General features: G+C 45.6%; 1 protein-coding gene and 1 pseudogene across 5 annotated transcripts in view; both read right to left on the reverse strand.

Annotated features, from left to right (window-relative positions):
• Window positions 1-330: 330 nt before the first annotated feature.
• On the reverse strand, window positions 331-1,181 carry LOC132437613 (ATP synthase subunit O, mitochondrial pseudogene; annotated as a pseudogene).
• Window positions 1,182-3,291: 2,110 nt separating this feature from the next.
• Window positions 3,292-16,580, reverse strand: part of CBFA2T2 (CBFA2/RUNX1 partner transcriptional co-repressor 2) — a 169,801-nt gene continuing 156,512 nt past the window's right edge. For 4 of the 5 annotated variants that reach the window (XM_060031052.1, XM_060031048.1, XM_060031050.1 and 1 more), the window contains 3 exons: window positions 15,548-15,616; window positions 12,474-12,664; window positions 3,292-7,972 (listed from right to left, as the gene is read on the reverse strand). In XM_060031052.1, coding sequence (XP_059887035.1) covers window positions 7,673-7,972; window positions 12,474-12,664; window positions 15,548-15,616 — 560 coding nt within the window. In that variant the 3' untranslated portion in view covers window positions 3,292-7,672. The remainder of the gene's footprint in view (window positions 7,973-12,473; window positions 12,665-15,547; window positions 15,617-16,580) is intronic. The other variant, XM_060031049.1, reaches the window with a different exon arrangement.

The following is a 16,580-nucleotide window of genomic DNA, read 5'->3' on the forward strand; positions in this document are numbered from 1 at the left end:
CTGCCTTCCAAAAGGAACAACTCTTTTTTTTTTCATCTCCTTCTCATACAGTAATGCTTCACTCATTTTGATTCATCTAATCTGCCATTCAATAGTGCACTATTTCAATGATTGTAATTTCCAGAATTCTATCTTCAAATCTGCCTTAGTCTCTTACTTTTTGCTAATTTTTTCCCAGCACTTTTAGAGGTTTCATAGTTATTTTATATTCTGTGTCTGATAATAACAGTATTGAAGTCCCAGGGGTCTAAATCAAATTTTTTTTCCTGTTCGGGAAGCATTTTATTATTGCTCCAAGTTTAAGAATTTTCACTGACAGAAAAGCAACACTTAGAAAATCTGCATTGCTTTGCTCAGCTTCTGAACCTTGGTTTTTGAAGACGTATTTCTCTCCAGTACGGACAATCATTCCACCCATGATTAATGGCTCAATCTTAACTTCCAGTTTCAACACTTGGCCTTTACTTAGAAAGCTCTTCAGGGCCGTTTTTAATTCAGCAAGAGTGGCTTCATCTAAAGGAAGTACAGTGGTGACTGCAAGGTATTTCTCCACTCTGGACACTCATCATAGTAGAAAAGTCAGAACTATGGCTCCAGGGGTATTGTTCAAGCGACCATTTTCAGCAAGCAAATTGATCCAACCGGATGTGAGGGGAGAAAACCTTTTTTTTTTTTGGCTGTGCCGTGTATGGCTTTGGAGATCTGAGTTCCCCGACCAGGGATCGAACCCAGTTCCTTGGCAGTGAAAGCGTGGAGTTCTAACCACTGAACCGCCAGGGAAGTCCTGAGAAAACCTCTCTTTTGCTGTCATGTCATTTAGGCTTTTCACCTCAATGTAACACTTTACATAGGGATTCATAATGGAAGCAGCCATTTCAGGTTCCTTCAAGATTTGCGCTACTCTCAACAATTCTTTTGCTACTTGCTCCAGTTTATTCTGTTTAGATGCAGCAGAATAAAGAGCTGTGGCATAGCGACCTTTGATACCATATATCTGAACACAGGTTTGATGGTGGCCTCACAGGCTTGATGAATGGCCTGAGCACAGATCTGCTGAAGCATCGCACCTGCCGGGAGAGCCTGGGCACTGCTGGGGCAGCCTCTTCTCCTGGGCGGCTGTGGGTCAAACCTGAGTTGATGAGAGCTGAGTTAATTTTTTGTTCCTGCTGACTGTTGCTCATAGTGGCTCATTTGCTTGGACATGAACTTTAGCAACTATCTTGGACAATTTATACTTGGTTGATATGTAATAATATGATTATAATATTTTTCTCTGGAGGATTTGCATTTTTGCTTCTGCCAGATACCAGGAGATACGAGCCTGGAATCATCTTAATTTCTCAGTCCAGGGATTCTTTGACCTCTGGAGTAATGAGAATCTGAACCTCAGCTCCAGGAGACAGCAGACATAAAGTAGTCTCTGGTCAGGTTTTCTCTTTCTTCCAGCAGGGCCAGAGAGATGTTCTCTGCTCAGTTCCCTTTGCAGACAGGTCAATTTTCCCTGCTTGCCTTTTCACTGAGGCCAAAGCCAGTGCCCTGGCTTTATGGAGAGGTCCCCGTTTTGTTTCTCTATTTTGTACAGGCTCAAAGCTTAGTGCCACAGGTCCCCCTAGAGGCAGTTAATCCCTCCAGCTCTTGACTTCTTGGAATTTCTTTTGCCCCCAAACAGCAGTTTTCCTCTACTGTACCCAACCACCTTTGTGGTTTCGGCTTACTCTTTTTTTTGTCCCTTGGGGATTTCCTAAACTTTCTCATCTGTGACCTCAGCAAAAAAAGTCAATTCATTAGAATTTATCTGGCATCCAGGTGTTTTATGATAATGGCAAAATTTTCAGCCTATTTATATAGCAAATTTAACATGGTATTTTACTATATTATCCCAAGTCCCTGGGATCATTTTTCCAGGGCTAAGGCAGACTGTGGATTGTTGACTTGTCTACCAAATGTGCTTTTGTGCTAGACTGACAGTCACGAGGCTTGAGATCCTGTAATTGCTGAGTGGTGGACTGCAGCACTGGGCAGCTGTTGAGAAAAACTGGCAGTCGGCACCATCTGCACGAAACAGCTAAACCCACACCTTGCCTTCTAGGGCCAAGGCCAAGGTCATCCTCCTCCCTACCCTAAGATCTAGTAACCAACCCTTCCCTTTGCATTTTGGGGGCCTGTGAAGCAGATGGTGCCAACAAGCCTCTGGCGCAAGGCTGCTCAGAAGTAGTTCTAGGGCCAGAGATGGGCATTCGGGTGACAGGAGTGAGGCTGGGGCCAGGTCCTTGGGAAGTGAGGCCTCAGGTCACTGGTTAGGAAACTGGACTGATAACCCAAGACTTCATATGTACAGGTACACACAGGTGTGCCTGCAGCAACCTGTGTTACGTCACAGCCGGTCAGACCACCTCAGAGCCATGCAAGTACTACTTAGGTCCTGTCGGAGGAACAGCAAGCTGGGGGGCTTTCAGGGAAAGCAGTTTGAACACAGGTTTCAAGGATCCAAGAAATGTTCAGTTCTAGAAATCCCACTTTGGAAAATTATCCCAAAGAAATAAATCATGCTAAGGAAGATGTTCACTTCAGTATGTTAGGGAAAATTTGAAAGCAATCCAACTGCCCAACAGGAGGTGAACAGTTAAATTATGGCCTTGAGAGAATTCCCTGGCCGTCCAGTGGTTAGGACTCCGGGATTTCACTGCTGAGGGCCCGGGTTCAATCCCTGGTTGGGGAACTAAGATCCCACAAGCTGCATGGCACAGCAAAACAAACAACAGAAAATTATGGCCTTGATTAAATCACACAATCATTAAGCAAATAAATGAGAAGGCAACAGTGAGCTTATGATTTAGCCTCAGTATAAAAAGGAAATGAATGAATATTCCCAAGTCCAGGTATGTTAAAAACGTTTAAGGAAATAACATAAGAGTTATTAGAAAAAAGTACCTACAGATCCACTACTCTATTTTTCAAACTTTCTGTGGTTGTATTTTCCTCATTAAAAGATCACTTAATGGTGAAGAGCTAACAAGGATTTGGGAGTTATCTGTAGCTGTTGTTGGCACTTGACTTCCCAGAGGTCCAGAAGCTGGAACCGCCTTCTTAGCAGTACCTCCTGCGTTCATTCCGCTGGGTGCTCTCAAGCCATAGCAAGAACCAGTGGAGCCCCACCCCATCTCTGAAGATCGAGGAACAAGGCAGAGGGGACGCAGAAGCCTGCCGGCAGGACGTCTTACAGAACTACACGCACCATCTTCCCTCCTAGTCCCATTCCAGCTTGAGTCAGAAAAGGAATATAGCCTTTTTATTGACTACTTTAAGTAGAACAAACTAAATACATATTTAACAGTTTTGGTTCATTTATACAGTACATTAAATAAGTTATGCACAGAGTTAAGTAACAAAAGTTCCTATCAGAGTAGAATGACAAAGCACAGAAAAACCGAATCTACCGCACCCCGTGGGTGGTTTCACATTCATCATCCCCCTTAGAAAACCACGCTTGGAAGCTTAGTTTTTGATTTATTTACATTATTGGCTTTCTTTTATGGACGGAGCTTTTGTAGCCTCATCAGGAACTTCGAAAGCCTCTTAGCCAAACGGCACTTTCAGCCATTCGCCTAATGCTTATTGCTGCTTCTCTCTTGCCAACTCCAATGCCGGGACGGCGCTGTCCCTGCCAGCTGCCAGCTGCGCATGTCCTATTTGGTATAAGGATCAATGAGTGTACACTGGGCAGCTGTGGGTCTAACCAGATGGGGTAGCAGGGGAAGCTCCACCTCTGGGGCTGTGGAGGCAAAGGGTGGATGCAAGGTCCGCCCTCAGGCCTCAACCTTCTCCTGGCTCACGATGGAAAAGGTCGCCTGCACCATCATCTTTGGAATTGAGCATGTCAATGCACGTGGGCAAAGAGGCAGGTAGTCAACATTTTGGTTTCACAATAACTACAGAGTTGGAAGGGCCCTATTCAACAGCTCACCCTGTACAACACCCCACTCCACCCCAGGCAGGACTCCTTCCTGACAGCTGGCCAGCTGGCCCATGCTGGAACAGTCCAGGTCTCTCTAGCTTTTCTTACATTTGGTTCAAACCTGCCACCACCTAGTTCTTTGTAAATAGCTTAAAAAAAAAAAAAAAACTAAGAAACTTGGCTTGGTCTATTGACCTGGGAGCCTGGAAACCAGTGCTGAAGAAAGCCTCCAAGATGAGTTCTATTTTAAATGATTTACTCAATCCATAATCCCATCTACAATTTCCAAGACAAACAGCCACCTGGTCATCATTTATGCTTTCATCCCGAAGAACTCACGACCACACAATTCCAATTGTGTTGTTGAAACTTCAAGCCCACTTGCTATCTTCTGGAACTACCCATAACAAGGTCTACCCTTTGCAAGCAGGTGACAGCACTGGGGATCAATCTGACTTTGGGACAAGGCTGTACAAAGTAAAGTGTAGATTTGCTGTCTAGAAGCTGAAGATGCTCATGTTGACACCAAGAAGTGAGGAGCTCCTGGTGGACCAACTGGCCCAGATGTACAAAGGTCATCCACACTGCAGAGGGCCCACTGCAGCCGATGCCAGGCATGGACCCATGCTGGGGAGATGGGTCTTGTTTCCAGTCTTAGATCCACTGAGAGACATACCTGACTCGGCACTGTCTAAGAGAAGATGCACTTGCTGTGACCTCAGGGTCGCATGACTGTGCCTGAGCAGATCTGCTTGAGCCCCATCGCGGGGGCTGCAAGGATGCTCCCAAGTGGGGTGCTCACAGCTCAGGAGGAGGGCTGCCTATTCCTGAGCAGGTAGAACTAACCTGAGTCTGTTCTCACCACTGGATGGAGTCAGGCCTGGTGCAGGCAGTGTGGGCCCAAAGGATGATTGAAATTCTGGGGATCCAGCCCTCAAGCTTCCCTCAGAACATTTAAAGACAGCTCCCATGTTGGCCACTTCTGGTCTTCTCTGGCTCCTGCAACCTCTCCTCACCGGGGAGAGGACAATGATGTCCCATCACGTGTCACATCTGCTTTTGGTTTCCAGGATAATATTGAAGAGCCTATGACTACCCTGACAATACCTTCAGTACCACCACTATGTCTTTTTTTGTCCCCTCAAACTATAAAGGTTGATCCTCTAAGCAGTCTATTATTTTAAATCTAATTAAATGAAAGGGGGAAGCCTGAATCTGCACCCTCAACCTGGCAGCTGGAGTGGTTATCAGCAGACACAGGAAACCAAGTGGGGAACCTGGACTCACCCCTGCCCTCCAGTCCCCTCACCCCATCCCAAAATAGTGTCCCTTCTCCTCCTAACCAGAGAGCTGGAGAATTTCAGAAGAGCGGGAGGTGGAGAAAGGGACTGTTTACATTTAAATAGGAAGTCTTGGACAGATGCCCTAGCAACCTATGTGTGAAACTGACCAAAATTAATACAGCAAAAGGCCTGAGATCTGAACTGTAGTGTGGAACACTGCCTTTCAGCTTGGCCTCTGGGTAGCACATGAGCAAAGCCGTTTAGAATAGCATTACAAAACTTCTGAAAATTAAGCTGTCACTGGAACCACACTCCACAAAAGTCAGCTAGGACCTACCTGCACACGAATCCTACACCTTACCTGTAGAGCTTGACATCGAGCCCTGACGAACAGTATTCGGTTGGTTTTGGCTCTTTATTCCAACCCGAAAAAACCTGAGCTACCCTGGCTAGTCCTGTGGCCACTGAAGGCTTAAAGAACATGCCTAGGTGTTCATCCAACTTGCCAATGAAAAAGGGAGCTGAGGACAGACCCAGCGGACACCACGAGACACCCTCTTGCTGCAACAGGTTTACAGGCTCAGCAACCTCCTCTCAGGGGACATCCTATGTCTCAGGGAAATGTAGGCAACTCCTGTCTGGGGTTCTGATTTCATCTCTGTTAGTCAGGACACCCCAACTGCTACAGCTTAAGGAGTTCCACAATAAAGTAACTATTCTGTTATTCTTTCTCTGGGGATGTCTTACTTTATGTAGCAGAAATCCAGGTATTCTAAAGGTGCCTTGTTCTGAGTTTCTTTTAAGACAGAAAATCCTTGGGTAAGGTAAATTAGGGACTTAAAGTTCTTAAAGTAAGATACACCTATATGTAAGGACAACGTTACCTATGCTGATACCTTACTGAGAGCTTTCAATTCACTCTGGCCAATGCACAGAAATTGGCCATCTAAAGCTGAGCTTTCCAGGGCCAGCGGGACCTTGCCGCAAGAGGGCGCTGAAGGCTTGGAGGTGGAGTGGGGGAGGGTCAAAGTCCTTGGGCTCCCAATAAAACTTGAATGACAGGGAAGAACGTGTGTGGCAGTTCCTAACGTTTTAAGGGGACTATAGGTGATGTCATGTTCGGAGAGCTAGGTAAGCAGCTGGAAAACTCCCTGAAGACAGGAAGAAAAATTGGTCAGGCTCTCTCAAATGGTTGTCACAATTCACAGAACTTTTCTTAGCTCAAAGAGAGCAGGTACCAACAAAACAAGAGAAGGGAAACAGATTGTATGCCCAATAATAAATTGATATAGGACATAATGACAAGGTTTGAAGAATTCCTTCAGGTCCAAAAGGGTTGCTCAGAAGTGACCAGGCCTTGATTGGTGAGGCAAGTCGTAGCCACACCACATCGCATCCTGTGGGTCAACTACGGCTTCAGAGGTGCCAAATAGAGACCACGGGAAGAGAAGATCCACGCAGGGACCTGGACATGCGTGGTCTGAGATAAAAGGACACAGAACAAGACAACTGTGCAAAGAGCCAAGTGGTGACAAAACGTTCTGCATTTCCAATAGATGATCCATTCAATAATGTGATATTAGTTTGGCAAACATGCTCAGAGGGAACAGACTATCCACAATTGAGTCTCATTTTCCCTCAGACCAATCCATGCGCTGAAAACTATTTTCTGCATAAGCAAAATCAAATAAGAGAAAAAAAAAATGGGTCCCAAACTAAAATAGCCAGCCAGGTTAGAAAATCTTGTCCAAAATGATCTGTGATGCTTGGTGAAGTTTTATTTTTTATTATGGGTGCTTTTTACTGAAATGGTGACTTCTTTCCTGTGGTTTCTGAGAATCTTAAGTCTGAACAGCAGGGTCGAGGAGGGAGTCCTGAGTGCTGCTTTTGGCCTGCCCAAGTCCCCACGGGACCAATCAGTGGCACCTGCTGAGGGTGGGCTCAAGGAGCTGTTAGGGGCAAGGGGAACTCCCTTTGGGAGAGAGGCCTCCTCCCGGCTTGCTATCAGTCTCCAGGCCTCTGCCATGGGAGGACGATGGAGTAGGGGACAGCACATGGGGTGAGCTGCCTCCAGCCTGGCAGGGTTCATTCGACAGTCTGCTGCCTCACGAGGCAGGGAGGGGAGCTGGCGGGCTACACAGAAAAGTGGCCGGCCATCCCAGCTTCAGCTGGGAGAGGAACAAACCAGGAAGCCATGGAGGAGGCAGCTGCAGCCAGCTGCCTGTGTGCACATGACTTCCCCCAAGGACACAGACGGGGAACTGGGGCAAGTGTGTGGAGAGGCTGGGGAGCAGTGTTTGCCGGGGCTTGAAGTCTTCCTGCCTCCACTTCTCTTGATGATGACCCGACAGCTACTTGCACTGGTTCAAGCAGCCAACCTCCTGTGCAGAGTCTGTCGTGCTGTGAGGTCATCAGGGGGAAGCGAGTCTGGGGCTCAGAGTCCGCTGGTGTCGATGGCTGTCACAGAGGCAGGTGTTGAGGAGCGCGAGGTGGTTGCCGAGGTCTTGTCCAGGGCTGGACTTGGCACACTGCAGTCGGCGGACCGGGCTGAGGAGCCCCTCCCTCCAGGAAGCAGTGGCCGGCTCTGGCTGTGAGGACTCTGGCCGTGCAGGTTCTGGCCACAGAGGCGGTGGTGGCGCTCCCAATCCTTATGCTGGCAGAAAGAGCCGCAGTATCGTGCGATATTGCAGCCACTGCAGGTCTCACTGGCTTTGCGGCCACAGTTCCAGCAGTTCTGCAAGACACAGGCATCCGTTAGCTGCTAGGGTCCTGGGGGGCAGGCTTGTCATAACTTGTCACCTGCACTGTAAAACAGCAGGTGGGGCTGTATGGGGAGAGAGTGGACTTTGGAGCCACGCGCACCTGTGCTTGCCCTGCCTCTACTGTTATCTGTGTTCTGAGTTTCCTTCATCTGTACAACAGGAAAACTACCTATCCTGGGCTGATGGGACAGTGAGATGAGGGGTATGTGAAGACATTGTAGGGCAGCTGGAAGTCCTGCTAAAGGCATCAATTCATTGTTTTGACTCACATTTTAATCCTCAACGGCCAAACCAAATTCTGTCCCAGGGTTCCCCCATTATAGCTATCTATTCCAAGACCACACAGGTGCTTAGACAGTTTTCTTCCTTGCCCTTCCCAATGAAGAAATGACCTTTGTTGTGTTCACTGACAACACCTGATCTTTAAAAAAGTCACCTGCCAGAGGACCTGGGTGAGTGACCAGGAGGGTGGGAAGCTGTGCTACTCTCTCTGTGCTCATTCTCCTTTCAGTGATGCATCTCCATCAGAGGTGGGCTGAGGATCATGGGAATCTTTCTGGCTTGTCTGTAGGAGCCCCCTGCAATACCTTAGAACCTAAGGCCCTGAGGTCTACATCAGGGAGTTTTCCTACTATTCTTTGCACTTTCCTAGAGGAAAGCTCCCAGCACCTGCCCCTTGGTACTTTCCTCCCTGTAGGCTCCTGTGAGGACTTCACTAGTGACACATGAGTGTTCTGCACTTGAGGTCTCCATGACCCACTTATAAGAGAAAAGCCTTATGGCATTGGTCAGGTGAAGCTATCAGGAAAACAAGGCTTTCTTCTTAGGTGTCAGGAAGGACTTGATCAGTCAGCCAGCTGCCCTCTCCCCTGCAAGTTCTCCAGAATGGCAGAAGCCAATCACGAGGCCTGGCCTGACACTCAGAGAAGACAGATACTGTTCCCAATGAAATCAGAACACTTGCGCAAGTGCAAAACAACTGATAAGGGCCAAGAAGGACCTGAGGCCACCTTGCCCACCTCTTGCATTGTACAGGTGGGACACTGAGGGCCAGCAGGCAGGGACTTGTCTGAGGTTATAAAATGATCACGTGGTTATGCAAAGCCTGGAACCCAGACCGCCTGGCTCCACTATACCCAATGTACAAGTTTAGTTTCAAAAAGCCTTAGAAAGGGACTGCAGATTCCCTTCTAACACAACAGGCTTCTCAGGAAATACACTCTAAGGACTGCCCCAACCTTGCCAACACCAACACTGGAGGACCAAGACGGGACAGAAGTAATTCTGAGGATCATTAAAGATCCCCAAGCAAACTGCATTCCAGAGAATTTCATACTTTGGAGCCTAATAGGCTGACTCCAAACAATGCTTTGGTAGAACATTATTGCTTGTGGGGAAGAACTCAGTTGCCTTCATGGGGCTGCTGTGGAAACATTGGCCTCTACTCCCTCTGTCCAAGTCTGCAAGAACATCTCAAACTGGGGCACAGTATTAAACCAATGGTGCTTTCACCTTGGCCACCGTTACATTTAAAATATTTATTACATGATTGATGGGATACAATAAAACAAGATTAACAGCCTCCCACAGAGGTGGGATCATAGAAATGCAGGAACAATGTGGTTAGGGTCAGAGAAGCCAGGGTGAAAAGGACACTTTACATTCCCTGTCTCTGTGGCTTTTCCCTGATTTCACCAAAAGCCTTTTTGCCAAGAAACATGACAAAACATTATTGTGGTAGTCACCCTTCAAAACATTATTGTGGTAGTCACCCTTCAAATCAGCATTTGTCAAAGCTGGAGCAATGCATGTGGCCAAAAAGGGCTTTGTAATTAATGGGTAAGGTTATGAACCTTCTGAGTTACTGGCCAAGGAAGTCAGAGATGGGATTCCAGAATACTCAAAGTGGCCCAGGGAACACCTGTATCAGAATGACCCGGGGCTTGTCAAAATCCTTGGGACCCATCCCAGAGCTCCCTGACCTTATTTCAAACCTGGCCTAAAGGAGAAATGATTCCTATCTTATGGTCAACTGCTAGCCCATTATGTTCGCCAGGAAATCCAGGCTGGGGACAGAAGGGGACCTCTCACTTCATCCCTCTACCTGAGGCATTCCAGGGGAGATGCTTCAGTCTGGCCTCAAAGGAGGCAGCTGTTCTGCAAGAGCAAGAGCTGCCACAGCTTACACACCTATGTCGTAAACAACATAACAAAATCCCTTCTGTCTAAACAGCGCATTGCAGTTTAAAAACACTTCCACAGGGGCTTCCCTGGTGGCGCAGTGGTTGAGAATCCGCCTGCCAGTGCAGGGGACACAGGTTCGATCCCTGGACCAGGAAGATCCCACATGTCGCAGAGCAACTGGGCCCGTGCACCACAACTACTGAGCCTGTGCTCTGGAGCCCACGAGCCACAACTACTGAGCCCGCGTGCCGCAACTACTATAGCCTGCGTGCCTACAGCCTGTGCTCCGCAACGAGAGAAGCCACCGCAATGAGAAGCCCATGCACTGCAACAAAGAGTAGCCCCTGCTCGCCGCAACTAGAGAAAGCGCACGCAGCAACGAAGACCCAACACAGCCAAAAATAAATAAATAAAATAAATAAATTGATTAAAAAAAAAAACAAAACCACTTCCACAACCATGATCTAATTATATCTTCCTAAAAAGTGTAAGACCAGCAGGACAGGGGCTGCTACACACCCACTATACAGAGAAGGAGACTGACTCCTGAAGGGTATGCTGCCAGTGTGAGGGGAACTGGGTGGGACTAGCACTTAGGGCTCCTGGGCTCCTTCCGCTATACCAAACCACCTCTCACAGGATGGATGAAAAACTCCAGGGATACCTCTAGATGTCAAGTAGAACTTTCTGAATGAAATGGAAGGAAATCAGCTCTCCTGGTCCAACACAAAATTACTCAGAGCTTAGGTCCTGCTATCCTGCCCCTGTTTTGGAAGGAAGTTTGCTGGGATGGATGCTGGTGTGTGCCTCACCTGTAAGCCTCTTTGTGCACTGCTTAAAATTCTAGCTCCTTTAAAGCACAATGCTATAAATGGAGAGCTGGGATTCAAACCATGCAATCCAGATCCAGAACTCATACTCTTAGCCAAAATGTTACATTCTTTCTTCGGAGAAACACATAGTTAAAGATAAACATAGATATAAAAGTAGATAAATATGGACAAATATAGGTATTGATACGGATGGCTATAGATAAGGAATTAAATACACAACAGAAAAAAGTAGGAGGGGAGAAGGAAAAGGGGAGAGTTAAAGGAAATATTTTCTCACAATTCAGTTGCGAGTGCTACAATAAGGACTTTTTCCACATCCTCTGTGAATGGCAACATGATACTTAGGCATTTTCATCTTCACATTGCCATGCTTAACACTGTAACACTGAAAAAGATCATTTAAAGAGGATGAGAAAATAAAATTTCTGTCATTTAAAAAACAAACCGGGCTTCCCTGGTGGCGCAGTGGTTGAGAGTCCGCCTGCCGATGCAGGGGACATGGGTTCGTGCCCCGGTCCGGGAAGATCCCATATGCCGCGGAGCAGCTGCACCCGTGAGCCACGGCCGCTGAGCCTGCGCGTCAGGAGCCTGTGCTCCACAACGGGAGAGGCCACAACAGTGAGAGGCCCACGTACCGCAAAAAAAACAAAACAAAACAAAAAAAACCAACAAAAAAATCTCAGTTCTTTATAACTTCAAGAGAATATCCCAAAGACTAGATGGGCTCTATCTACTTACAGAAACAGGCTTGTTTCAGGACTTAAAGTTTGTCTTAAAGCTGAAAAGTGACTAAAATGAAAGTTACAGAAAAAGCTCATTACATTCGAAAGGACTGTTATGTTTTTGTCACATGCCTTTTCTTTTCAGTTTGCTGTCCTCATTATGGTACAAGAGTGTCCTGTATAGAAGCATCACCACATCCTGGGGCCGTAGGCAGTCAGGCAGGCCTGCCCGATCTGTCACTTCAATCCATGAAAGGACTATCCTTTCTGTAAACAGATCTGATGCTACAGGACCCTGCATCTCCTTTCTACTCTGGCTTCAGCGATGTGGGATTACGTCAAATTCCCTGAGCCCCAGTCTCCTCATTTGTAAAACTGGACTCCAACAACACCCACACCTCACAGGGTCACTGTGAGGACCACAAAGATCACATACACACTTCGCTCTGTACCTGGCACACAGCAGGCCCACTCAGGCAGTGGTGGTCCTCGTGGTCACGCAAGTCCGCAAACTGTCTTTAGGGTGAGTTTTCAAAACTTAAACCAATATAATGAGCCAATATACAAGAATATAATAATTGAGAAACAAACCTCTCTGGTACTGAATAAAAATCATAATCATCTAGCTCAAGAGCGGACTGTTGGCCCTTACTACCCAGCACTTGAGAGGGAAGCAGTGGGCTTGGTCACTCCAGCCGCCCCAGCCCCAGCCCGCAGCCCAATAGTGCTCTGACCTCCGTCGACTCTTCTTGCTCATTTATGACGAGAAAGGCGTCCTCTGCGGCCTGCCGTTTGACATCCGCTATTGTCTGCTCCATCCGAGCTCTCTCGGTAGCAATCACTTCAAAGGCTTTTTGCTCTGCCTCAGCAACGGCTTTCTGTACTTCTGACATGGCCTGAATTTTCACCTTATTCACAGCTTCTTCTAGAAGAAAGTGACAGTAAAATCAACTGGCCGAGAAATCTTTCCCCTCCCACTCCACATCATTTCTAAGAAGGGACAGAGGTGAAATCTGACGACTTTTCTAAAAATACACAGGGTTGAACTTATGACAGCATTCACTTTTATTCTTATCCTCACTTGTCCATTCATGCTAGGGGCTGGGGAGACCTCGGTGACTAGGATGTATCTATATTCTCACAACTGTGATCAAGTATAAAGGTGGCTGAGGTGCCAAGATACATGTCAGTATAAGAGACAACAGTTTCAAGGGGAAAAGTGGTCAGCTCTATAAGTGGCAGAGGAGGATCAGGAATATGTGTCTTGGTTGAGATGGTAGGTGGAAATGAATTTTTAGAAAGTCTTGCATTCCCCGCTAAGGAATTTGCCCTTTCTTCTAAAGCAAATGTGAAACCCTAAAGGGTTCTATGCACGGAGAAAAGACTGAAGACAGAGATACCAACTGAGAGGTTGGGGCAATAATCTGGCTGATAAAAAGAGACTCTGAATTTAGGCAGAAGCAAGTGGCACAGAAAAGACGATGAGATAGAATGAGCTGGTACATCTAAGGGTCTGGAGGTGGAGGTAAAGGCGAAGAATGGAACTGCTACGCAATGAAACAGACAGTAAGCAAAATGCTGATGTGAAGGCAAGTGAGAATGTTGAGGTGCATCCAGGTACAAATGACCAGGAGGCAGTTAGGTATGTGAGACTGAACTCAGTAGAGAAATGTTGCCTGAAGATACAGTTCTGGGCTGCTAGGTGCCCTGGGCCTCCAAAGCCCTGTCCAGTTGCCATCACCCCACTTGATTCCTGATCAGTTCCTCCCAGCACCACTGCCCTGCTTGGTTTCATAGGATGTACACTCCAAATGACATATGCTATGCATTTGAGCTTCAGTCCTAAGTCCCAGTGTGAATGACCTCCCTTCTGAGTCCACAAAACTGGACAACTCAGAAGCCTCAGGAAACTCCCTTACTGCTTGGCTCTTGCACATGGCCTAGGCTCAAAAGAGGTCTAGACACAGTGTTGCCATCCTAGAACTTTCCATCATATCGCTCCAGCCAAGAAAAGCAAGTTTTCACCCTAAAGGTCAAGGATGATGCTGAGCTGATCAGACACTGACTCCACTACTTTACTCTTGGTGTCCACGCAGGTCCACTGTGGCCCACCACAGCTACCTTTCATAGACCTCTTTTAATTTCCCAGGTAGCTGTTGAGTGTCTCTTATTGAGCCAACATAAAAATGCTCCTAAGTGTATTTTACCTTCTCAGTTTAAAGATGAATCAGTAAGAATCATAGTTTGGAAATCTACCTTGCTGAAGGTCATCTAAGGTCACAGATGGCACTGTCACAGAACAAGCACTCAAATTTAGCTGGCCCACGCCAAAGGTAGGCTCTTAACCATAGTTAACCAAAGGTTACCTCTCAAGTAGAAAATCACTAGTTATCCAAGAGATCTTGCGCATGGTAATTTTTCACTCTACCTTTACAATTACTAACTTCGTTTCCCACAATTCTACTTCTTGGTAGTATAATATACACATCCCCATTTCCAACTGCAGAGATTTTTCCGAGGCGCTATGTAGTTTTCCAAATTATTTTTAATGGTAAGATAATATTCTGTTGTGGTGCCACACTATAAAATTCATATAACCATTCATGGATATGTGGGCATTTCCTGGGCTGCCTCTCCCTTGCTCCAAGAATACACTAAAAACAGTGTCTTTTTACATACTGCTGCTTTTTTAACAATTTGCATGCCTAAATCTGGATCATTCCCTTTTATTATTATTTTTTAAATTTATTTTTATTTGTTTGGCCGTGCCGTGTGGCATGCAGGATCTTAGTTCCCCAACCCAGGATCAAACCCGTGCCCCCGCTGCAGCAGAAGCTTAATTTAACCACTGGACCACGAAGGAAGTCCCTGGATCATTCCCTTTTAAGATTCAAAAGCATGCCAGTGAAAAATGATTTCAAAATTTCCATGTGTTCATGGTTGGTAACACTTAATAATTTCATATATAAATCTCTGATGAATTATTTAGTGTCATTAACAGGGTCCTCTAAAATTTTGTCAGTAATTAGGTGTTAAAGACTTTGGGGGATAATTGGTCAGGGTTGCATTACCTTGTACTTTCCTGATTGTCAGTGAGAATAAACATTTTGCAATATGGTTAATTTGTTTTTCTCATGAGGTGTGTGTTCCTATTTTTTGTCCATCTGTTTATATTATGGTCTTGATATCAACTGGTATTAACTTTTTTGTAGAAATAAATTTTATCTTAGGAAGAAAACCAAAAACTGTATATTGGACTACAAAAATTTCACTGAGAAAGGGAGGCAAGAAGGAAAAGAAGGCTAGTATTGGATAAGGTAATATCAGGGATATGAGGTTAGTGTAATCCCCTGTCTTAACAAGCAGTTCCTACCCTCCCTTATTCTTGTAGAAAATGACACCTACCAAGAACAGTCGTGATGCAGCTAAAGACAGTGAAGATGAAAGGAAGAGCAGAATAAATCAAATGTGGGAGCGTGAGAACACAGTGACGGGAACAGGCAGAAACGAATTAAGCTATACACCCAGAAGCAGGGCATATAAATAGGGAAGGAAGAGTCGGTTACTTAACACCTCCCAGTAGAAGGGGGTGATAAGGACTTGGATGGATTGTAGGGAGTCATTCCAAATTCTTAATCAGCAAGTAACATGACAGGCAGTCCAGAAGGTGGGACAAGCTGAAGGGGGAGAGGCAGGAGCCTAGAGCTTTTGAAGAGGAAGTTGTGAGAAAACCACCTTTCCCCCAAATATGTGCTCTACACTCATATAAATTAGTGAGTACATGTGACCTATAAGCAGACAGACATACCAGTTTTTTTCCAAAACTCCACAGGTACATATCCTGTTCCTGGCCTACTGCTGAATTCCCGCTGAGAATCTACAGAAGAGAGAGAAACAATGTAGGGTCAGAAGCTGTCTATAATTGACATGTTTTACTGTTGTGAAAAACTTATCAGATCTCTCATTCACCATGTAGAAAGATTCAAACATATACATTCATTTACTGGAAAAAATGTTCTGACAAGGAATAAAATCAGATTATAAACAGTACACTTAATTTTTAGATGCTCAACATTGCTAATCATCAGAGAAATGCAAACCAAAACCAGAATATCACCTCAAACCTGTCAGAATGGCTGTCATCAAAAAGACTATAAATAACAAACATTGGTGAGGGTGTGGAGAAAAGGAAGCCCTCGTACACTGTTGGAGGGAATGTAAATTGGTGCAAACATTGTAGGAAACAGTATGGCAGTTCCTCGATAAACTAAAAACAGAGCTACCATATGATCCAGCTATTCTACACCTGGGTATATATCTGAAGAAAACGAATACTCTAAATTGAAAAGATACATGCACCCCAATGTTCATAGCAGCAGTATTTACAATAGCCAAGATATGGAAGTAAACTAAGTGTCCATCAACATACAAATGGATAAAGATGTGGTACATACACACACAGGAATACTACTCAACCATAAAAAAGGATGAAATTTTGCCATTTGCAACAATGTGGACGGACCTGGATGGTACTGTGCTTAGTGAAATAAGTCAGACAAAGAAAGACAAATGCTGTATGTTATCACTTATATGTGGAATCTAAAAAATAAAACAAACTAGTCAATATAACCAAAAAGAAACAGACTCACAGATATAAAGAACAAACTAATGGTTACCAGTAGGGATAGGGAAGGCGGGGAGGGGCAAAATAGGAGTAGGGGATTAAAAAGTACAAACTATTATGTATAAAATAAATAAACTACAAGGATGTATTATCCAACACAGGGAATACAGCCAATATTTTATAATAACTATAAATGGAGGGCTTCCCTGGTGGTGCA

Source organism: Delphinus delphis, chromosome 15 (assembly GCF_949987515.2).
Source record: "Delphinus delphis chromosome 15, mDelDel1.2, whole genome shotgun sequence".
Taxonomy (NCBI): domain Eukaryota; kingdom Metazoa; phylum Chordata; class Mammalia; order Artiodactyla; family Delphinidae; genus Delphinus; species Delphinus delphis.